The sequence below is a fragment of the Chiloscyllium plagiosum genome, unplaced genomic scaffold (genome assembly GCF_037043375.1).
Source record: "Chiloscyllium plagiosum isolate Xiang-an unplaced genomic scaffold, Cpla_swu_hap1 HiC_scaffold_1, whole genome shotgun sequence".
Classification (NCBI taxonomy): domain Eukaryota; kingdom Metazoa; phylum Chordata; class Chondrichthyes; order Orectolobiformes; family Hemiscylliidae; genus Chiloscyllium; species Chiloscyllium plagiosum.
In genome coordinates this window covers 97189618-97214172 of record NW_028270139.1, presented here as the reverse complement: position 1 = coordinate 97214172, position 24555 = coordinate 97189618, and the positions used below count along the sequence as shown (strand labels likewise).

Below are 24555 nucleotides of genomic sequence, written 5' to 3'. Positions count from 1 at the left end.
TGCCCACGGATGTTGAGTGTGTGTGGCTGAAGGAATGTTTCACATATAATCTGTTTTTAAAATTTAGGACAAAGTGCCCAGATCCTGCCCAGCCTCTCTCCTCATACAACACTTTTTTCATTACTTTCAGCCTCAGCCAACTTCTGTCCTCGAACAAAAGTCTACTATCTAGCCAGATGTTTTTAAATGTTGGATTTGTAGACCTAGGAATTCTCTCCTGGCTGTATGAACTCTATTCACAAATGAAAACAGATTTTCTCACATTATGGTTACAATGACATGTTTTTCTTGCATAACTGAGCTGAAGTTAATAAATCCATGGTTTCTTCAAAGGTCAATGCTATCCTGCGTTCTACCCCACTGCTTCAATTTCTCAATTAAAAATAGTATTTCTATGTTATCTTAAAATGACAAATACTGATCTTAAATTGCAGAATGAAACCCCACATCGTTCAATCCAATCAGAAGAAGTTCAGTCTGGCGATTAAATTAATAAACCAAAAGGAAAATGCCTACAACTCAAGAATAACTGTGACCTTTTCTAAAAATATATATTTCATTGGAGTTGAGGTAAGGAAACTATAGTGTTATTGATAAACTTAGTGTCTGTATGCAATGGTACAGAGGTCTTTTTTTTGATTTGTTTATTGAATATGGGCATCGATGCTGCCATTTATTGTCCATCACTAATTGCCCTGGAGAAGTTGGTGGTAGACTGCCTTCTGGAATCACTGCAGTCTTTCGAGTAAAGGTACACACACAATGATGTTGGGAAGGAGTTCCATGATTTTGACCTAACGAAACTGAAGGAAAAGTGATATATTTCCCAGTCAGGATGGTGCCTGCCTTGGAATGGAACTTGCAGTCAGTGTCAATCCCATGTGAATGCAGCTTCTGTCCTTCTAGATAGTAAATCTTCCAGGTTTGTAAGGTGCTGTTGGAGGAAAATTGGTAAGTTTCTGAAGTGCATCTTGTTGATGGTACACTTGTGTGTCAGTGGTGGAGAGAGTGAATGTTAAACACATTGAATGCAATGCCAATTGAATGGATCCTTTGCCCTGATCAGCTTTCCTATTGATCCATGTTTCACAGGGAACAATGAGATTGATAATCTGCAATAAAGAAAGCATCATCTACTAGTTTTATTTTGCTAATGTTAAATTCCCTGACCACTGCCAGAAATAAACGTCGTGAGAATGTTGGTTCTGTAACTCCTCTTCGAATATTATTTACACTTTATGGCAGTCTTCTGTGTACCTGAGTGAAAATGAATCGGGAGGTGGAAAAAGAATAAGGTTGCAGTGTTATTGATCTCCAACCCTGTGAGGGCATCAATTCATCTCTGCTTTCAATACAAAGATAATGGAAAGAAAGATTGCATTCATAAAGTGCCTTTCATGATTGATAGATTTCCCAAAGCTCTTTTACAGGTAATTAAGTAGATTCTGAAGTACAATAAACTATTAAAATGTCAGTTTTTAGGCACCCTTAACAACTCAAAGGTTTACAGATGCAGGGATCTATGTCAGTGTCAGATTTATTATTTTTTGGATACCTTATCCTGCAAGCAAGAGGCAAAGCAGGAGCAAGTAGAATGTCACTCAAATCCTGGGGTGGCATGGTGGCCTAGTGGTTAGCACTGCTGCCTCACAGCGTCAGGGACCTAGGTCCGATTCCTGCCCCAGGTGACTGTCTGTGTCGAGTTTGCACATTCTCCCAGTGTCTGCGTGGGGTTTCCTCTCATGATCCATTGATGTGCAGATCAGGTGAATTGGTCGTGCTAAACTCCCCATAGTGTTAGGTGTATTAGTCAGGAGTTGTTATTAGGTGGGCAAATGGGTTTGGGTGGGTTGCTTTTTGGAGGGTCTGTGTGGACCCAAAGGGCCTGTTTCCATACTGTAGGGAATCTAATCTAATCAACTGACCATCCTGCAGCAATCCCATGTTCACAGATATGAGATCACGTCTGATGTAGTTGGCTTTAGAGTGAAGGCACTTTTAATTGGGGACCTTTTAATATGTAACTCCACCAACATATTTTCAATGATTAGTTTCAATCTGAACTGGTGAAACACTGCAGCATAAATAAGCAAGGCACGCATTAGAAGAACTATAAGGTTCGCTTTTCATTAGGAGAATTAAAGAGTTTGTGAAATGTATCAAATAAAAACACAACATCCTCAAAATTCTCAACAGGTCTGTCAGCAGCAAGAAGGGAGGAACAGAGTTAAGTTTTGAGTCAAATATGACTTCATTAGTTCTGGTTTACTGAGGTCAATGTAGTGTTTCATAATTTGGCAGTGTCATTAATAATAATGCACTATGACCTATTGAGCAGGTAATGTTGAAGACTTCCTTCTGAGTGATAAATAGGGCATGTCTCTTTTCCTCCACTTCACATAATAGTGCCTTAGCTCCTGTAATTGTAAATCTAAGTGTTCCTCCATAGCACTGCTTGATTATAGCTATGTGCAAAAATGGTCTAAATTTGTTTGCCTGCTGAAATTAGATTATTTCGTGAAATAGTTAGTTTCATGCTGGGAATCCTTCTTCAAGTCTGAGAGCTTACTTTGACTAGTGGATTAGACAGCAGAAAATGGCTTTGAATGAGTGCAAATCCTGGAGGCCATAAGGCTCTATCAAACAACTACTCAAGTAAATAATAACATCAACTCTCAAGAAAGCTAAAAGGATAGATTACTCTAGAGAGTCTTTGTTTCATGCTCTAATGTGTCTCAAACAGCTTTAGGTATGCTGTTACAGAGGTATACTCTAGCAGTCCATCACTTTCAATTCAGTCATCGCATTTTGCAGGGCTTACAATGATGGCAACAGTAGAAAATCTGAATTTCAAACATGTCTTAAGTATAAAGCACTAAACTTATAATATCCTGATTTTTGGATCCATATTGACAGTTAACTAAGTTGGACTTGATTTTGTACTACATTTGTGAAAAAACTAAATGGAAGATTAGCTTTCAGTTACACATAGGTGATCATAAATGGAATGGTGATGAATAATTTGTAGTGTTTATTCTGATATCACTGGATGATGAATTTTTAATTCATTTGAAGTTGTTACTGAATATGTACACTGAAATTATCAACTTTTTTCCAACAATGATTTCTATTTATTTCTCATAAATCAGACTAACTTGGATTAAACTTGTTTTAAATGAGAGATATTGCGAACCAGAGACAAGATAGTTGCAGGTGCTTCTGCATGACTCTGCAGTACCTTGCAGAGCTTTGAAACTGCTGTTTCCATTCCCATATATATTCCAGTTCATCTACAGAGAAATGTCGACAGAAGCTTTGAAGTAGGTTGCCAGGTAACCTTGCTGACAGCAACAGTTTGTAATGCAAAGAATCCTTCAAGTGAGGGACAAAAATAAAACAGTAACAGAACAGTGACAACTTTACAGCAAAAAGTCGATAATCAATGCATTTAACTGATATAATTATTCGATGAAAACAATGAATTTACATGTCTTTTGGTTTCCTTAAAGCAAAATGATGATTGCATGCCATCAGAATCCAACAATGTGACATGTAAAGTGGGATATCCCTTTCTCATGCCTGGAGCAGAGGTAGGAACTGTTCAGTTTTGCTATCCAGAAGGCAGTGCATTGCTTTCAAAAGCAAGAAATCACTTCAGTTAAATTTCTTCAAAATTTAATATATCACTTGCACTTTTTAAATATTTCCCTTTTTTAACAAATAGCTGGTTTATTGATGGTTCAATAGCTTGCATGTATTCCACGAGCTTTATAAATTTTACACATTACCACAAATTGTAGATTGAAATTTACATAATTGTTTGGGTTTAAGAAAATACAGGAAGTTGGACGGTGTTTTAGTGAATGAATCAAAAGGACGTAGTTGCCATATATACAATTTCAGTGCTTCTTGAATCTTAGAGTCATAGAGATGTACAGCATAGAAACAGACCCTTTGGATCAACCCGTCCATGCCGACCAGATATCCCAACCCAATCTAGTCCCACCTGCCAGCACCCGGCCCATATCCCTCCAAACCCTTCCTATTCATATACCCATCCAGATGCCTTTAAAATGTTGCAATTGTACCAGCTTCCACCACTTCCTCTGGCAGCTCATTCCATACATGTTCACCCTCTGCATGAAAAGGTTGCCCCTTAGGTCTCTTTTATATCTTTTCCCCTCTCACCCTAAACCTATGCCCTCTAGTTCTGGACTCCCCCACACCAGGGAAAAGACTTTGTCTTTTTATCCTATCCATGTCCCTCATGATTTTGTAAACCTCTTTTAAGGTCACCCCTCAGCCTCCGACGCTCCAGGGAAAACAGCCCCAGTCTGTTCAGCCTCTCCCTATAGCTCAAATCCTCCAACCCTGGCAACATCCTTGTAAATCTTTTCTGAACCCTTTCAAGTTTCACAATGTCTTTCCGAGAGGAAAGAGACCAGAATTGCACGCAATATTCTAAAACTGGCCTAACCAACGTCCTGTACAGCCGCAACCTGACCTCCCAACTACTGTATTCAATACTCTGACCAATAAAGGAAAGCATACCCAACGTGTTCTTCACTATCCTATCTACCTGCAACTCCACTTTTAAGGAGCTATGAACCTGCACTCTGAGGTCTCTTTGTTCAGCAATAAGTCCTGCTAAGATTTGCTTTCCCAAAATGTAGCAGCTCGCATTTATCTGAATTAAACTCCAACTGCCACTTCTCATCTCCATTGGCTCATCTGGTCAAGATCGCGTTGTAATCTGAGGTAACCTTGCTGTGGCTGGAGAGCCAGTGAGAGTCCCACGTTGCATCTTTGTTGGAAGGTTATCTGATCAACACGCCAGTCACACAAGGAGGCCATGGTTGGGTTTTCTCCTGGAATTAAGAACCCATGGGTAGAAGGCCCACTTATCTGGAGTCACCAGTCAATCAGAAGACAAAATCTCTCATGCTTAGCAGGGCCACTAAAGGTCTGCCAGAAGGAACCCCCTCCCCCCTCCCACTTCCAAACCACCACCACCATACTGACCATAACAATTGTGGAGGGTCCAGGCCTTACAAGAAAGTAATGTGGGTAGACCTATCAGTGGCCACAGGGAGAGAGGACCTCCGGGTTGCAATTAAAATTTGCAACCTCAGAGATGCCAACCTTCCGACAAAGATTTGAAACAGGAGCAGATCAGGGAAGGCCACAGGGGTAGGGTCTGGGTGGGCTGCTCTTCATGGGGTCAGTGTGCATTTGATGAGCTGAATTGCCTGCTTCCACACTGTAGGGATTCTATGATCCTGTGATACTCCACACCGTTCTGATCTGCTTACTGTTCGATCCTGCCTACATGTGATAATCATTCATATCTTTGATTACCAAGAATCTATCTACCGCTGACTTACTAAATATTCAAAAACTCTACATCCACTATTTTTTGTGGAAGAAAGTTCCAAAGACTCATGAGCCACTGTACAATAAATAAACTCCTTGTCTCTGCCTCTCTAATTATTAAATTGTGACCCCTTGTTCTCTACTCTCTCAGAAGAGAAATCAAGCATTTTACATTCACCCTATCAAAGCACCTGAGGATCTCCTGTCATTCAGTAAATATTTAAATTGATTTACACCTCGTGATATCATGAAATGGATGAAGACAGACATTGGATACTCAAAAGGCTGTGGCCCCGATAATATTCCAGGAATAGTACTGAAGACTTGTCCTTCAGAACTTGTCAAGTCCCTAACTAAACTATTTCAGTACAGTTACAATGGCATTTACCCGAATAAGTGGGTAATTGCCCGGTTATGTCCTGTCCACAGTACCCTGGACAAATCCAATTCAGATTACTGCTTTATCAGTCACTTCTCAAATATCAGGAAAGTGGTAAACCAGTCTTGACAGAGCTATCAAGTGGCACTAATTCAACACTAACCTACTCTTTGATGCACAGTTGTGTTCTGCCAGGCCATCTAAGCTTCTAATCTCATTACAGCCTTCATTCAAACTTAGATAAAAGAGCTGAGATCAAAAGAAGAAGTAAGGGTGACTGTCCTGGACACCAAGCAGCATTTAACTGGCAACAAGGAGCCCGAGAATACTGCAGTCAATCGGAATCGGGGGAGGGGACTCTGCTCTGTCAAGAGTCATACAAACCACAAAGGAAGATGCTTGTAGTTTGTGATAGTCAATCATCTCAGCCAAAGGACATCATTGCAGGAGTTTACTAGAATGATCCCAGAAAGGAAAGGCTTGTCATATGAGGGGCAGTTGAGGGCTCTTGGTCTGTACTCTATGGAGTTTAGAAGGATGAGGAAGGATATGATTGAAACTTAAAGGACATGGAGAAGCCTGGTTGGAGCAGACATGGAGAAGATGTTTCCACTAGTAAGAGTGACCAGGACCCAGAGGTACAGTCTCAAGATGAAGGAATGATTCTTTAGAACTGAGATGAGGAGGAATTTCTTCAGCTAGAGGGTGGTAACACTGTGGAACTCATTGCTGCAGAAGGCTGTGGAGGCCAGGTCACTGAGTGTATTTAAAACAGATCAATAGGTTCTTGATTAATAAGGGGATCAAGGGTTATGAAGAGAAGACAGGAGAATAGGGTTGAGAAATATCTCAGCCATGACCGAACAGGGGTGGAGTAGGCACATTGAGGTATAGAATCATATAGTATGGAAGCAAACCCTTCAGTCCAAATAGTCCATGTCGACCATATTCCCAAACTAAACTGTTCCCACTTGCCTGTATTTGGCCCACATTCCTCCAAACCCTTTCTATTCATGTACTTATCTAAATTTCTTTTAAATGTAATAACTGTACCCTCAGTCACTACTTCCTCTGGCAGTTGATTCCACACACAAACCACTGTGTAAAAAAAGTTGCCCCTCATGTCCTTTTCTCATCTCACCTTAAAAGGTACACCCACTAGTTTTGAACACACCCATTCTAAGGAAAAGACCCTTGCCGTTCACCTTATCTATGCCTGTCATGATTTCATAGACCTCTATAAAATCACCCCTTGACCTCCTATGCTCCAGTCAAACACGTCTCAGCCTATTCAGCCTACTTTTATGTCTCAAACCTTCCAGTCCTGGCAACATCCTAGTAAATCTTTCTGAACCCTCCCCAATTTAATAATCTCCTTCCTATAACAGGGTGACCAGAACTGCACAAAGTACTCCAGAAGAGGCCTCACCGATGTCCTTTACAACCTCAACATGACATCCCAACTCCTATTCTCAAAGGCTCAGTGGGCTGAATGATGTATTCTGCTCCTAATCTTATGGAATGTGAGAAAGTAAAAAAGTCTACTTCAAGGAGCTGGGATGACGCTTTAGATATTATAATGGGGCTGCAAGCTCTGGCAAGAGCTACTTTAACACATTCATGTCTTTTCGCCACCTTCTTAATCTAGCCTCTCTGCCTGGGCAAATTACTTTATCAAGAAGCCTCTCATCAAATCTCCCTACAAGATCTCCATCCAGGTCTATGAACCTTCCCAACTTACCTCTGCATCTCAGACCTCTAATGTCTTTCCCAGATACCAATAACCCTCTTTGACAAAGCCAGCTTCCTTGAGGGTTTAACCTCCAGCCCCACACCTCCAAACCTCAAGCTTTCTAGGTCTCTGAACAACCTCCTATGGTTGGGATCTCCTTTCACTCAGTATCTCCTCTGATCCCTCCAAAAACACTAAGTCTCTTCCCACAGATCTCCAAATCCCCACCATTCCCACTGAACCCCATCTCTTACTCTTGGTCAGATCTCCAATTTCCATTTTCCCCCACATAAGGACCCTAGCATTGACATTCCCATTCCTGACATTGTCCTCCTAAATCAAAACACAACCTAGCCCTGACCAACTTTCCCTTCTTCCTCCAAAGTTGATTCCTAGGTTCACAATTTCCTTACCAAAATTCCCTGTTCATGATGGGTCAGGTAAGTTAAAGTCCAGCCATAATAGGGAAGACCAAGAAAAGTGATCATAAACCAGTTCAATAACTTTAATGTTTTTGAAGAGAAGAGATTAGAAATTTCGATCAAATAAGAATGCACAGGCTGATTGGAATTAATGGCAATTGTCTGTCCCTTTTTTTCTGACACTGCTGTTCTGGTTTATTTCTTTACTCTTCTGTCATTTTTTAGGTTTCTTTTAAAATGAAATTTGAGTTCAATACCTCTCATCTCCTCAGTGATGTTCACTTACACCTGGATGCAACAAGGTACAGAAAAACGCACAAGAAAATGCATTTCATTTAACGTTGCATTGTTACAAATGGTGTCATGCTTAAATGCAGATAAAAGTTCCATATTAAAATTAGTTGAATAAATAATGCTGATTTAGAAAACTAACCACATTGGAATACAGTTTCCAAAGGTTCTAAAATATGAATGAAATCATATTTTGTTGCAACAAATTAACATGTAGCATTCTAGTAGAAATAGTTTGGAGCTGTAATTATGTGTGTTTTGTTAAGGTAAAACATACCAGTTTAAATTTTTTAAAGTTTGTTTTAAGTTGTAACTACAAAAGAAAAGATTTTGTGAAGTGTAAATTCTATTTCTAACATTTCAGTGACAGCAATGAACAAAATGAAACATTAAGTGACAATGAAGTCACCATCTCAGTTCCAGTATTGTATGAAGCTGGACTGCTCTTTTCAAGGTAACATGTCCTTACAGTTTGAGAGAACTATGCTGCACTTGCTGTAGGATACTGAGATTCATGTAAATGTTGATAATGTAACTGATAAAATGAAGTCTGGCAACAACTAGATACAAGAGAAGATACCAGTCTAGAATGAGCATTGTAAAAGAAGAGATCTTACACAATACACTAGCAAGCTGCAATATACAAATGTAAACAAAGAACTGAAAACAACAAACGCTGGAGATCACAACGGGTCGGGCAGCACCCATGGAGAGAGAGCAAGCTAACGTTTCGAGTCTAGATGACTCTTCATCAAAGTCAAAACATTAGCTTGCTCTCTCTCCATGGATGCTGCCTGACCTGCTGTGATCTCCAGCGTTTTTATGTTTTCAGTACAGATTCCAACATCTGCAGTAATTTGTTCCTGTAAATAAAAAGGAGTTTTACAATATATCAGGAGGAGACTTTCTTAGAGATAAGGAAGAAACAGCCTCAAGGACAGTTTATGTGCACAATCCTACAGCCCAGAGAAACTCCAGACTGGGTATCCCAATGTACAAGGATCAGTGTTGGCTTAAAGCACAAGATAAAACAGTAACAACTCTCTGTCTGTTGAAACTGTATCAGTTTAAGATGCGAATTAAGGCAGAACTAAAATTTGTATTAGAAACAACAAGCTCAAAATTTGTCATATGATTATGTTGACTGCCTGCTGTGTGAATACTATTCCATATAAATGTTAGCAATTTTGGAGTGACCTACACGCTAACATATCAACTAGGAGGCACTATCAATGTTTAATAATTGCACTGTATGTTTGTAAGAACTTAAAACTTATTTTTGTTAATCGTTCTAAAATTTATTATATTTAGCTAGTAAAATATATTTGCATAGAAGGCATTAAAAAGCATATATTAGCTGGTATGTTGAATTGATAGAGTATCAATTATACCTACAATGCCATTACAGACTTGATTTGGAGATGCCGGTGTTGGACTGGGGTGTACAAAGTTATAGTAGTCATGATTTGGAGATGCCGGTGTTGGACTGGGGTGTACAAAGTTATTGTAGTCTCCACTATCACCTGATGAAGGAGTGTTGCTCCGAAAGCTAGTGTGCTTCCAATTAAACCTGTTGGACTATAACCTGGTGTTGTGTGATTTTTAACTTATTACAGACTTGTGTTTGGAGAGTTTATCTTTAAAGCACAATATTGGCTGTTTCAGTGACAAAACTGGCCACATTGTTACTGAAATTGTTACATCTTACCAAGACAACATAGTAAACATGCCATTGACTGAAAAACAAACACGAAACCAACAAACTTCTGTTTTGTGTTCAAAAGTTTTTTTCTTATCTCAGGACTATAAAGAACGACCATTTTAAAATAGCAGCCAATGAGACAATTCCTGATGTTATTAAAACGACAGAGGAGATTGGTGATGCAGCAGACATCACTTATATGGTAAGCAAGAGCAATATTTTCATTAAGTAGCAGGTAAAGCACTAACCTGATATGAAATTGAGCAGCCATTTGTGAGCATTTTACTATCGTTTGTTTATTATAGAATCACAGAAAGTTCATAATTCCATGTTTGTCCCTCCATCACCTCAGCTATATGTCAAATAACACCGTGAACTTTGAATATAGAAAGAGCACATCATTATGTTGTGGCAAATATTTGGCAGAAAGTTGTGGAAATGACAAGGATTTTTTTTGTCACATATTTTTGTCTGTGAAAACTACAAAGAATTAACTGTCAAATTCAGGAAACATGCAAGGATAGAGGAGGTAACTGATGCTAAAAGCTTTCAGTTATGACCACTAAATTTTTAAATGATTTACATTATTTTGCTCAATTTCCTGTAACCCCCATAAGGATTGACTATTTATGCGCCCCCCTTCTCCAGAAAGAGAAGCTGATGAGGTATCTATAGTTTACCTGCTAGAAGATATGTAGGCAATATTTCATGCAATTTATTTTATATGTTCATGCAGTTGGAAAGACAGTGTTTGATTAGGAGTAGTAAGCATGGCTTTGCGAGTGGGAGATCATGCCTCACAAATTTGTTAGAGTTCTTTGATGAAGTGAACAGGAAGATTGACGAGGGCAGGGTGGTAGATGCAGTCTATATTGAATCCAAGGGGAGCTGGCAAATTGGATACAAAATTGGCTTGATGGCAGGAAGTAGAGGGTAATAGTGAAAGGATGCTTGTTGGCCTGGAGGTCGGTGACTGGTGGAGTGCCTCAGGGGTCACTACTGAGTCCACTACTGTTTGTTATCAAGATGGTGTATCACCATATATGTAAAAAAGTTGACCCTCAAGTTCCCTTTTATTCTTTCCTCTTTGACCTTAAACTGATGTCCTTGATTCCTCAACCCTGGGAAGAAGACGGAGTACATTCACCCTATCCATGCGTCTCATGATCCTATACATTTCTATTATATTCGCCCTCAGTCTCCCATGCTGTAAAGAAAAAAGTCCAATTTGGATGAGAATGTATAAGGCATGATTTGTGAGTTTGTTGATGACACTAAAATATTGTGAACAGAGAGAAAGGTTATCAGAAATTGCAGCAGGACCTTGATCAGTTCGGGAAGTGGGCCAAGGAATGGCAAATGGGGTTTAATATAGATTGTGAGGTGTTACATTTTGGAAAGTCAAATCAAGGTAGGAGTTTCATGGTGAATGGTAGGACCTTAAGAGGTGTAGTGAAACAGAGGGATCTTGGAGTTCAGGTTCACGGTTCTCTGAAAGTGGAGTCACAGGTGGACAGGGCAATGAAGGAGGCTTTTGACACACTGGCCTTCATCAGTCAGGGCATTGAGTATAGAAGTCGGGAAGTTATGTTGCGGTTATACAGGACATTGGTGAGACCGCACTTGGAGTGTTATGTTCAGTTTTGATCATCTTGTTATAGGAAGGATGTTATTAAGCTAGAAAGAGTACAGAAGAAATTTACAAGGATGTTGCCAGGACTCAATGATCTGAGTTATATGCAGAGGTTGGACAAGCTAGGACTTTTTCTTTGGAGCATGGGAGACTGAGGGCGAATCTAATAGAAGTGTAAAGGAGCATGAGAGGCATGGACAGGGTGACTGCACTCAGTCTTTTTCCCAGGGAAGTTATGGACATCAGTTTAAGGTCAAAGAAGAAAGAATAAAAGGGAGCCTGAGGGGCAACATTTTTACATAGATGGTGATGCACCATCTGTGAGGAAATAGTCGAGGCATTTAAAAAGCAATTGGACAAATACAAGGATAGCAAAGGTTAAGAAGGATATGGGACAAGTGACTTTAACTTTCCCAATATTGTTTGGAACCTCCTTCGAGCAGAAGATTTGAATGGAGCTGTTTTTGTAAGGTGTGTTCAGGAGGGTTTCCTAACTCAGTATATTGACAGGCCGACGAGGGGAGAGGCCATTCTATACTTGGTGCTCGGAAATGATTCAGGGTAGGTATCAGATCTTGTGCTGGGAGAGCATTTTGGTGATAGTGACCACAACTGCCTCACATTCTACATAGCTATGGAGAAGGAGAGGATATTTAATTGGGGAAGAGGAAACTATGATGCGATTAGACATGAGTTAGGAAGCATGGACTGGGAGCAATTGTTCCATGGTAAAGGCACTATAGACATGTGGAGACTGTTTAAGGAACAGTTGTTGTGAGTGATGAATAAATATGTCCCTCTGAGACAGGCAAGAAGTGGTAAGATAAAGGAACCTTGGATTACGAGAGCGGTGGAGCTTCTCATCAAAAGGAAGAAAGTAGCTTACATAAGGTGGAGGAAGCTAGGGTCAAGCTTAGCTCTAAAGGATTACAGGCAGGCGAGGAAGGAGCTCAAAAATGGTCTGAGGAGAGCCAGGAGGTGGCACGAGAAAGGCTTGGCAGAATGGATTAGGGAGAACACAAAGGCATTTTACACTTATATGAGGAATAAGAGAATGGTCAAAGAAAGAGTAGGGCCGATCAGGGATAGCATAGGGAATTTGTGTGTGGAGTCTGAGGAGGTAGGGGAAGCCCTAAATGAGTTTTTTACTTCTGTCTTTACGAAATAAATGAACTTTGTAGTGAATGAAACCTTTGAAGAGCAGGTGTGCATGCTGGAATGGATAGAGATGTGCTTGATAGATGTGCTGAAAATTTTGTCGAACATTAAGATTGACAAGTCACCAGGCCCGGACCAGATTTGTCCTCGGCTGCTTTGGGAAACAAGAAATGCAATTGCTTCGCCACTTGCGAAGATCTTTGCATCCTTGCTCTCCACTGGAGTCGTTCCTGAGGAGTGGAGAGAGGCAAATATAATTCCTCTCTTCAAGAAAGGAAATAGGGAAATCCCAGGCAATTACAGACCAGTAAGTCTCATGTCTGTCGTCTGCAAGGTGTTAGAAAGGATTCTGAGGGATAGCATTTATGACCATCTGGAAGAGCATGGCTTGATTAAATACAGTCAACACGGCTTTGTGAGGGGCAGGTCATGCCTCACAAATCTTATCGAGTTCTTTGAGGATGTGACTAGAAAAGTTGATGAGGGTCATCGAGCTGCGGATGTGGTGTATATGGACTTCAGCAAGGCATTTGATAAGGTTCCCCATGTTAGGCTCATTCAGAAGGTCAGGAGGAATGGGATACAGGGGAACTTAGCTGTCTGGATACAGAATTGGCTGGCCAACAGAAGACAGCGAGTGGTAGTAGAAGGAAAATATTCTGGCTGGAAGTCTGTGGTGAGTGGTGTTCCACAGGGCTCTGTCCTTGGGCCTCTACTGTTTGTAATTTTTATTAATGACTTGGATGAGGGGATTGAAGGATGGGTCAGCAAGTTTGCAGACAACACAAAGGCTGGAGGTGTCATTGACAGTATAGAGGGCTATTGTAGGCTGCAGCGGGACATTGACAGGATGCAGAGATGGGCTGAGAGGTGGCAGATGGAGTTCAACCTGGATAAATACGAGGTGATGCATTTTGGAAGGTCGAATTTGAAAGCTGAGTACAGGATTAAGGATAGGATTCTTGGCAGTGTGGAGGAACAGAGGGATCTTGGTGTGCAGGTACATAGATCCCTTAAAATGGTCACCCAAGTGGACAGGGTTGTTAAGAAAGCATATGGTGTTTTGGCTTTCATTAACAGGGGGATTGAGTTTAAGATTCATGAGATCTTATTGTAGCTCTATAAAACTTTGGTTAGACCACACTTGGAATACTGCGTCCAGTTCTGGTTGCCCTATTATAGGAAAGATGTGGATGTTTTGGAGAGGGTTCAGAGGAAGTTTACCAGGATGCTGCCTGGACTGGAGGGCTTATCTTATGAAGAGAGGTTGACTGAGCTCGGACTTTTTTCATTGGAGAAAAGGAGGAGGAGTGGGGACCTAATGGACGTATACAAGATAATGAGAGGCATAGATAGAGTTGATAGCCAGAGACTATTTCCCAGGGCAGAAATGGCTAACACGAGGGGTCATAGATTTAAGCTGGTTAGAGGAAAGTATAGAGGGGATGTCAGAGGCAGGTTCTTTACACAGAGAGTTGTGAGAGCATGGAATGTATTTCCAGTAGCAGTTGTGGAAGCAAGGTCATTGGGGACATTTAAGAGACTGCTGGACATGCATATGGTCACAGAAATTTGAGGGTGCATACATGAGGATCAGTGGTCGGCACAACATTGTGGGCTGAAGGGCCTGTTCTGTGCTGTACTGTTCTATGTTCTATGTTCTATGTTCTAAGTGCAAGCTGTTGGAGTTAGCGTGGATGGACATTTTGGTCGGCATGGACCTGTTTGGGCCAAAGGGCTTGTGTCCATGCTGGAAGATTCTATGATTCTATTCACTTGTGGAGAGCAATTGAACTTTTCAGTGGTTTCTTGCATTGCATTGGAAGTTAAAGTCTTGGCTGTCAAATACTGCATCACACTTGGGCCACCACATCCATACTGGAAAGGATGGGTACTTTCTCTCTGCCTTGTGCCAAGTTGGTACGGTGATACTCCATGAGCCTTGACATTTTTCTTTTCCTTCTTGAGCTGTCTGTCTGATGACAAATCCAATCCGATGACCTCCACAATGGATAGGGCAAGGAGGCACATCCTGAATCCGTCCCGCCACAGCAGGCATTGACCCAGTGTTGTTACCACCAACCTAGTCCCATTGGCCATTTAATCAACTGGCCTAACCAAGGAGATGCGAGGAATCTGAGTTGAATGGATCGGTTGGAGAGACAGTTAGAAGCGATTAGGAATTTGCAACAGCAACAGTATGTGTTGGATGACAGTGATAGGAAGTGGGAGGGCATGTCTCAGATACAGTCACATAGCTGGGTTAACTCCAGGAAGGGTAAGAGAGGTAGGCACGTAGGGCAGGAGTCTTATGTGGATATACCCATTTCAAACAGGTATGCTGTTTTGGAAAATCTAGAGGGTGATGGATTCTCAGGGGAACGTAGCACGAACAGTCAAGTTTCTGGTATTGAGACTGGCTCTAATGCAACGAAGGGTATGTCGGCTTCCAAGAGATCAATTGTGTTAGGGGATTCTGTAGTCCGAGGTACAGACAGACGTTTCTGTGGCCAGCAGAGAAAAAGTAGAATGGAATGTTGTTTTCCTGGTGCCAGGATCAAGGATGTCTCAGAGAGGTTGCAGAATGTTCTCACAGGGGAAAGGGGCAAGCAAGAGGTCATTGTCCACATTGGAACCAATGATGTAGGAAGGTAAAAGGTTGAGATTCTGAAGGGAGATTACAGAGAGTTAGGTAGAAATTTAAAAAGGAGGTCCTCAAGGGTAGTAACATCTGGATTACTCCCAGTGCTATGAGCTAGTGAGGGCAGGAATAGGAGAATAGTGCAGATGAATGCATGGCTGAGGAGCTGGTGTATGGAGAAGGATTCACATTTTTGGATCATTGGAATCTCTTTTGGGATAGAAGTGATCTGTACAAGAAAGACGGATTGCACTTAAATTGGAAGGGGACTAATATACTGGCAGGGAAATTTGCTTGAACTGCTCGGGAGGATTTAAACTAGTAAGGTGGGGGGGTTCGACCCAGGGAGATAGTGAGGAAAGAGATCAATATGAGCCTGGTACAGTTGAGAACCAAAGTGAGTCAAACAATCAGGTCAGGCAGGGACAAGGTAGGACTAATAAATTAAACTGCATTTATTTCAATGCAAGGGGCCTAACGGGGAAGGCAGATTAACTCAGGGCATGGTTAGGAACATGGGACTGGGATATCATAGCAATTACAGAAACATGGCTCATGGATGGGCAGGACTGGCAGCTTAATGTTCCGGGATACAGATGCTATAGGAAGGATAGAAAGGGAGGCAAGAGAGGAGGGGGAGTGGCATTTTTGATAAGGTATTGCATTACAGCTGTGCTGAGGGAGGATATTTCCGGAAATACATTCAGGGAAGTTATTTGGGTGGAACTGAGAAATAAGAAAGGGATGATAACCTTATTGGGATTGTATTATAGACCCCCTAATAGTCAGAGGGAAATTGAGAAACAAACTTGTAAGGAGATCTCAACTATCTGTAAGAATAATAGGGTAGTTATGGTAGGGGATTTTAACTTTCCAAACATCGAATGGGACTGCCATAGTGTTAAAGGTTCGGATGGAGAGGAATTTGTTATGAGCGTACAAGACAATTTTCTGATTCAGTATGTGGATGTACCTACGAGAGAAGGTGCAAAACCTGACCTACTCTTGGGAAATTAGTCAGGGCAGGTGACTGAGGTGTCAGTGGGGGAGCATTTTGGGGCCAGCGACCATAATTCTAATCATTTGAAAATCGTGATGGAAAAGGATAGACCAGATCTAAAAGTTAAAGTTCTAAATTGGAGAAAGGCCAATTTTGACAGTGTTAGGCAAGAACTTTAGAAAGCTGATTGGAGCCAGATGTTCGCAGGTAAAGACTGGAAAATGGGAAGCCTACAGCGCTGCCAGAGGAATGGTGGAGGCTGGTATAATTGCAACATTTAAAAGGCATCTGGATGGGTATATGAATAGGAAGGGTTTGGAGGGATATGGGCCGGGTGCTGGCAGGTGGGACTAGATTGGGTTGGGATACTGGTCGGCATGGACAGGTCTGTTTCCATGCTGTACATGTCTCTGACTCTATGACTCTAAATGAGATAACAAGAATCCAGAGAAAGTATATTCCTGTCAGGGTGAAAGGAAAGGCTGGTAGGTATAGGGAATGCTGGATGACTAAAGAAATTGAGGGTTTGGTTAAGAAAAAGAAGGAAACATATGTCAGCAATAGACAGGATAGATCGAGTGAATCCTTAGAAGAGTATAAAGGAAGTAGGAGTATACTTAAGAGGGAAATCAGGAAGGCAAAACGGGGACATGAGATAGCTTTGGCAGATAGAATTAAGGAGAATCCAAAGGGTTTTTACAAATATATTAAGGACAAAAGGGTAACTAGGGAGAGAATAGGGCCCTTCAAGGATCAGCAAGGTGGCCTTTGTGTGGAGCCACAGAAAATGGGGGAGATACTAAATGAATATTTTGCATCAGTATTTACTGTGGAAAAGGATATGGGAGATATAGACTGTAGGGAAATAGATGGTGACATCTTGCAAAATGTCCAGATTACACAGGAGGAAGTGCTGGATGTCTTGAAACTGGTAAAAGTGGATAAATCACAGGGCCTGATCAGGTGTACCTGAGAGCTCTGTAGGAAGGCAGAGAAGTGATTGCTGGGCCTCTTGCTGAGATATTTGTATCATCAATAGTCACAGGTGAGGTGCCGGAAGACTGGAGGTTGGCAAACATGATGCCACTGTTTAAGAAGGGCGGTAAGGACAAGCCAGGGAACTATAGACCAGTGAGCCTGACTTCGGTAGTGGGCAAGTTGTTGGAGGGAATCCTGAGGGACAGGATGTACATGTATTTGGAAAGGCAAGGACTGATTAGGGATAGTCAACATGGCTTTGTGCGTGGGAAATCATGTCTCACAAACTTGATTGAGTTTTTTGAAGAAGTAATAAAGAGGATTGATGAGAGCAGAGCAGTAGATGTGATCTATATGGACTTCAGTAAGGCGTTCGACAAGGTTCCCCATGGGAGACTGATTAGCAAGGTTAGATCTCATGGAATACGGGGAGAACTGGCCATTTGGATACCCAACTGGCTCAAAGGTAGAAGACAGAGAGTGGTGCTGGTGAGTTGTTTTTCAGACTGGAGGCCTGTGACCAGTGGAGTGCCACAAGGATCGGTACTGGGTCATAAGAGGTATAGTTAATAAGTTTGCAGATGACACCAAAATTGGAGGTGTAGTGGACAGCGAAGAGGGTGACCTCAGATTACAACAGGATCTGGACCAGATGAGCCAATAGGCTGAGAAGTGGCAAATGGAGTTTAATTCAGATAAATGTGAGGTACTGCATTTTGCGAAAGCAAATCTTAGCAGGACTTATACACTAAATGGTAAGGTCCGAGGGAGTGTTGCTGAACAAAGAGACCTTGGAGTGCAGGTTCATAGCTCCTTGAAAGTGGAGTCACAGGTAGATAGGATAGTGCAGAAGGTGTTTGGTATGCTTTCCTTTATTGGTCAGAGTATTGAGTACAGGAGTTGGGAGGTCATGTTGTGGCTGTACAGGACATTGGTTCGGTCACCGTTGGTATATTGCGTGCAATTCTGGTCTCTTTCCTATCGGAAAGATGTTGTGAAACTTGAAAGGGTTCAGAAAAGATTTACAAGGATGTTGCCAGGGTTGGAGGATTTGAGCTATAGGGAGAGGCTGAACAGGCTGGAGCTGTTTTCCCTGGAGCGTCAGAGGCTGAGGGGTGACCTTATAGAGGTTTACAAAATTATGAGGGGCATGGATAGGATAAATAGACAAAGTCTTTTCCCTGGGGTGGGGGAGTCCAGAATTAGAGGGCATAGGTTTAGGGTGAAAGGGGAAAGATATAAAAGAGACCTAAGGGGCAATTTTTTTCATGCAGAGGGTGATACATGTATGGAATGAGCTGCCAGAGGAAGTGGTGGAGGCTGGTACAACTGCAACATTTAAGAGGCATTTGGATGGGTATATGAATAGGAAGTGTTTGGAGGGATATGGGCCGGGTGCTGGCAGGTAGGACTAGATTGGGTTGGGATATCTGGTTGGCATGGACAGGTTGGACCGAAGGGTCTGTTTCCATGCTGTACATCTCTATGACTCTATAATTGACATTTATACATGTAAGATGTAGCCAAGACCCTTGGACAGAGAAAATAGAGGCTCCAATTCCATTATATGATTGACCAAGAATCTCTCCTGCTCTTACTGTGTACTACTGGTGCATGTCAGAATGATTCAGACGTTTGTATGGAACCGGAAACTGCATTATCAAAACACTTTCATTGGCTGTCAAGCCTTGGAGTGGGACTTGGACCCAAAGTTTCCAACATAGATGTAGGAATATTGACCACCATATCACAAGCCCTCCTCTTGCATATTAAATCAGGACTTTGTGGCAGGCTCACCAATCCAATTTCAATGTGTACTCATCAGCCTTCATCTACAGGATACCCCATCAAAGTGGAGCAGAACCCATGCAAGATCTGTACAATGTTCAGCACCATTCACAACTCCTCAGATACTTTAGCTGTTCATCACCAAATGCAATAAGACCTGGACAATATGCAGGTTTGAGCTTATTCACACAATACAAATAACTGACAATGACTGTCTGCAGAAAGAGAGAATCTAACAATAGCCTCTTGTCAATTGATGGTATCAGGCAGAAGTGAGGACTGCAGATGCTGGAAACCAGAGTTTCGATTAGAGTGGCGCTGGAAAAGCACAGCAGGTCAGGCAGCATCCGAGAAGCAGGAAAATCTATGTTTCGGACCAAAGCCCTTCATCAGGAATGGACTCAGGGAGCCTCCAGGGTGGAGAGATAAGTAGGAGGTGGGGGTGGGGTGTTGCTGGGGAGAAGGTAGCAAAGAGTACAATAGGGGAAGGGGGTGGGGATGGAGGTGATAGGTCAGAGAGGAGGGTGGGGGAAGGTAGCAAAGAGTCAGGGCAGAGGAGATGACCTGGGGATTGCATTGAGAGAGAGACTCACTGAGACCACTGAATGCATCACCCACAATAGCCTGGGGAATTACATTTACTAGAAGCTGAACTGGACTAGCTACATAAGAACTGAGGTTCCAAGAGCAGGTCAGAAGCTAGCAATCAAGGAAACACAGCCTCTCCACCATTTAAATAACCCATCAAGAGTTGAATGGAATACTTCCCACTTTCCTCAGTGAATGCAGCTGCAACAACTTTCAAGCAGCTTGATGCCAACCTGGATAAAGCAGCCTGCTACATTGGCACTGCATCTGCTCCCTCCACCATCAAGACTTAGCAGCAGCAGTGTGTAGCATGTACAAAATGCACCTCAGAGATTGTCCAAGGGCCCTTACTCAGGACCATTTGAACCCACAATCACTTTCATCTCAAAGAACAGCAGATACGTGGGAACATCACCTGCAAATTCCCCTCTGAACTACACACCATCCTGACTTGAAATATATCACTTATCCTTCAATGTCGCTGGATCAAAATCCTGGAATTCCCTACCTAACAACACTATGGGTCTAACTACATCACATGGACTGCATCGGTTCAAGAAGGCAATTCACCACCACCTTCCACAAGCAATTTTATACACTTAATAAGTTGCCCTTCAGCCTCCAACGCTTTAGTGATAACAGTCCAAGTTTGTCCAACCTCTCCTTATAGCTAATGCTCTCCAATCCAGGCAATATCCTGCTAAACCTCTTTGCATCCTCTCCAAAGCCTCCACATCCTTTTTTTGGTGCAGAAACCAGAATTCTGCACCTGACTAAAGCTTTATACAGTTGCAACATGATTTCGCCACTTTGATGTTCAGTGACCTGATTAATGAGGGCACACATATTGTATGCCATTTTTACCACCTTATTCATTTGTGTTGCCAGTTTTGGGGAGCTATGGACTTGGACCACAAGATCTCTCTGTTTATCAATGCTCCTAAGGGTCCTGCTATTTACTGTATACTACCCTCTTGCATTTGACCTCCCAAAATGCACCAACTCACACTTGGCTGAATTAAATTCCATCTGCCATTTCACCACCAACTTTTCAAGTGATCTATTTCCAACTGCATCCTTTAACAATCTTCTTCAGTATCCACAACTCCAGCAAATTTCATGTTGTCTGCAAACTTAGTAATCAACCACCTGCATTTTCATCCAAATAATTTATATATTATATATTGCAAACAAGAGAGGTCCCAGCACTGATCCTTGCAGAATACAAGATCTCCAGGCAAAAAAATACTCCTGTACAATTACCTTCTGTCTTCTATGACCAAGCCAATTTTGCATCCAACTTGCTAACTCACTAGTTATGACTAATTCTTCTGGACCAGCTGGCCACAATGGGTCTTGTTAAGTACTTTGGATTAAGCTGAGATAAATCATCGACACAGCATTTCTGGCTGAAGGCTGTTGTAAATATTTCAGGCTATTCTTTTGCACTAATGTACTTGGCTCCCTCAGTATTGAGAAAGGGGTTGTTTGTGGAGTGTCCTCATCTAGTGAGTTTTTTTTTTATTCGTTCATGATCAGTCATAACTGGCATGACTGCAGAGCTTAGAGCTGCCCTTGGTTATGGAATCACTTAGCTATATCTATCACTTGGTACTTATGTTGTTTTGTATATAATTAGACTTGTTTGGAACTTCACCAACTTCAAATAATTTTTTACAATGGTTGAAACAGAATTAAGAACATTGTCTCTAAGAATGTTTTCTGTTCGGTGTAGCTAGCTTTATTCTCATGTGGCTGCTCCTCTTATCCACTTGGAGGTAAAGGTTTTCTGCTGGATTGCTACCTTTGTCTTACTGCATCCATGAATGCTGCTAACTGCTTATCAGTTTATATGTTTCAGCTACTGTCAAATGGTCTATGTTCTCAAAGTGGTAAACTCACGTGTCTTCAGATTTTTTTTCCCCTCCAGGATAAAATTAATTCTCTCAGCTCTTGTTATTTTGAGATATTTCAGCAACGAAACCCATGACAGCTCACCATATTTTTACAGGGTTCTGAGCGGTTGCAATAGTAATCCCACCAATCCTCCTTTCCGTGAGCAGTCTAAGGCCTGTCCAGTGGGGGCTAGTGATAGAGAACAGACCATTGACTTTTAACAACAAGCACTTGTCTTACAAAGCAAGGCAGCTTATTGTCATGACACCAATCAGTGTACGTTCCGTTGGCTGGATAGATATTATTAGTTAAAACTACCTAAAACTAGTTATGACACATCTAGAACATAGAACAATACAGCACAGAACAGGCCCTTCGGCCCACGATGTTGTGCTGAACATTTGTCCTAGCTTAAGCACCCATCCATGTACCTATCCAATTGCCGCTTAAAGGTCACCAAAGATTCTGACTCTACTACTCCCACAGGCAGCGCATTCCATGCCCCCACCACTCTCTGGGTAAAGAACCTACCCCTGACATCTCCCCTATACCTTCCACCCTTCACCTTAAATTTATGTCCCCTTGTAACACTCTGTTGCACCCGGGGAAAAAGTTTCTGACTGTCTACTCTATCTATTCCTCTGATCATCTTATAAACCTCTATCAAGTCACCCCTCATCCTTCGCCGTTCCAATGAGAAAAGGCCTAGCACTCTCAACCTATCCTCGTATGACCTATTCTCCATTCCAGGCAACATCCTGGTAAATCTTCTCTGCACCCTCTCCAAAGCTTCCACATCTTTCCTAAAGTGAGGCGACCAGAACTGCACACAGTACTCCAACTGTGGCCTAACCAAAGTCCTGTACAGTTGCAACATCACTTCACGACTCTTGAATTCAATCCCTCTGCTAATGAACGCTAATGGCTGTTGCCATTGGAACTTCGTTGAAAGTTCTCTGATTGCCTTATATAATGCATGTGACACCATCGGATTTACATTCACTCTTTCAAAGCAAATGCATTAAACAATAGCAGTCAGGTAATGAGATTAATTAAGAGTCTTATAAAAGTTGGTAATAATTGGGATATTCAGGTAGCCTCCAGGCTTCACTGTGACGGGGGTAGGGTGCAGATCAGCTTACTGGAGGAGACCACCTACTGGTAGCCTGGGGTATCAGTGTTTCTGGCAGGCCAATAGGTCTTTCTTGCCGACAGGGTGGACACTAATCCCACTGTTACAGGTATTCAATCAGCAGTTGGCAGGGCAGTCCTCACAGGGGACCCCAAAAGGTTTGCCTGTTGACTCTGGGATAGAGATGAGAAGACAGCCCCTCACTAAAAGGCTTGTGGTGCCTAATTGAGGAATAGTCTGGCATCAGGAAGTGGGGAGATGCTGCTTGCAGCCACCCTGAATCCTTTTGTCTGATCCTTCCCCACACCCATTATCTTTGTTCACCAGCAGTCTGGTTCCCTCACTGATCCTGGGCTCCTGGTGGGTACATTGTCAGCAGTTACCACTGCTCCCTCAGTGACACAATTGCAATGGAGAGCTGCTGACAGCTGCTGTCAGTTGGTATTTAACTCCACTGGGCATTCCCCAAAGGACTCATAGCTGGTTTTCCAGCCAACTCTCATTTGGATTAAATTCACCACCAAGCCACATTTCCAAGGGCTTAGCCAGATAAAAATCCGAGTTTTAATAATATTTGCATCAGAGCTAGATTTGGAACTTGGTCCTACTCCTAACTCCAACCTTTGTGGGCAAAATTCAACTCCTCAAAATACTTCTATATTGAGATTGCTAATTGAATGACTTCCACCTGCTGACCCAGCCAGAATGCATCTCCCCTTTAAGAGATGCAGACTGGATTTAACTGATGCACTTAGCAAGGACTACTCACCACAATGCGGATGGGCCAGTGTTGGTCTGGGGTGGACAAAATCAGAAGTCCCATGACAACATGTTATACTCCAACATGTTTATTTGCAATCACACGCTTCTGGATCACTGCTCCTTTGTCAGGTGAAGTCAGATAGAAGTACTTGCCACAATCATTTACATTATCGTGCAATATGGAATTTGTGTGGAAGCAAGCAAAAGCAATGAGTAGCATATCATGATCCCAGCGCACATTTAAAGGCTATCAAATTTTGCAACTTTTTAATCTTTTTTCCCAATAAAGCACAACAGATTGCAGACTCTCAGTGGAAAGTGCTAAGTTTGTTGTGAGCCCTAGCAAAATCAATGAGGCTAGAATTGTATTACCTACTGGCCAAAGTCACATACCTGCCACTTCTCCCTAAGTCTTCATCACTGAGGGAAACTGTGTACAGAATTTTGACGTGACTACAGCACTAAACTGAAATTTAGAAATAGAAAGTGGTAACTCAAATAGAGTTTTCCATGCCTAGATAAAAATATTGGTGAGTACTGAATGTGTACATAACTGAGATATTTTTGCACCAATGCTTGCTTTTCACTAAAACTAGCAACAGAATGAATTTCACCTCTACAACTATGTTGTACAATGTTTGAGTAACTGATCCTGAAGCACCAATCATTTCTGCCTGAAAGCAATGTGACATGTCACTACCACTAATTAAAACAATTCTGAAAGATTAAATGCTCCTAAAATGAAATCTTTTTGTTTTGCTCACAGATCCACAATGATGGGGTTTTTCCAATTCCATACCTTAGAATGACTATAACATTCCCATACACCTCTCCTGCGAACAATACTCTTCTATATTTGACAGGAATTACGTTTTCTTCTGTAAGTTACCTTTTATACTTTGATGGTTGATTTTGTTTTTCAGTCAGTGAAATTAATATGGTGAACAAGGCCTGAATGTCTCATTTTCACTCTAGAATATGAAAATTTATTTAATTGGCCAGTTATCATCGTTTTTTTTTTCAGGTATCTGTTTTCCTAGCACGGAGTATCAATTAGTAGAAGGATAGATCAGAGATATG

The 24555-nt window shown here is 41.8% G+C and overlaps 1 protein-coding gene across 3 annotated transcripts in view; it reads left to right on the top strand.

Annotated features, from left to right (window-relative positions):
* The window catches only part of itga1 (integrin, alpha 1), a 235270-nt gene that overhangs the window by 184763 nt on the left and 25952 nt on the right, over positions 1–24555 (top strand). For 2 of the 3 annotated variants that reach the window (XM_043688299.2, XM_087989320.1), the window contains exons 21-26: positions 435–570; positions 3510–3590; positions 8132–8208; positions 8562–8651; positions 9999–10101; positions 24242–24355. In XM_043688299.2, coding sequence (XP_043544234.2) covers positions 435–570; positions 3510–3590; positions 8132–8208; positions 8562–8651; positions 9999–10101; positions 24242–24355 — 601 coding nt within the window. Of the gene's footprint in view, positions 1–434; positions 571–3509; positions 3591–8131; positions 8209–8561; positions 8652–9605; positions 9762–9998; positions 10102–24241; positions 24356–24555 lie in introns of those variants that run through there. The other variant, XM_087989321.1, reaches the window with a different exon arrangement.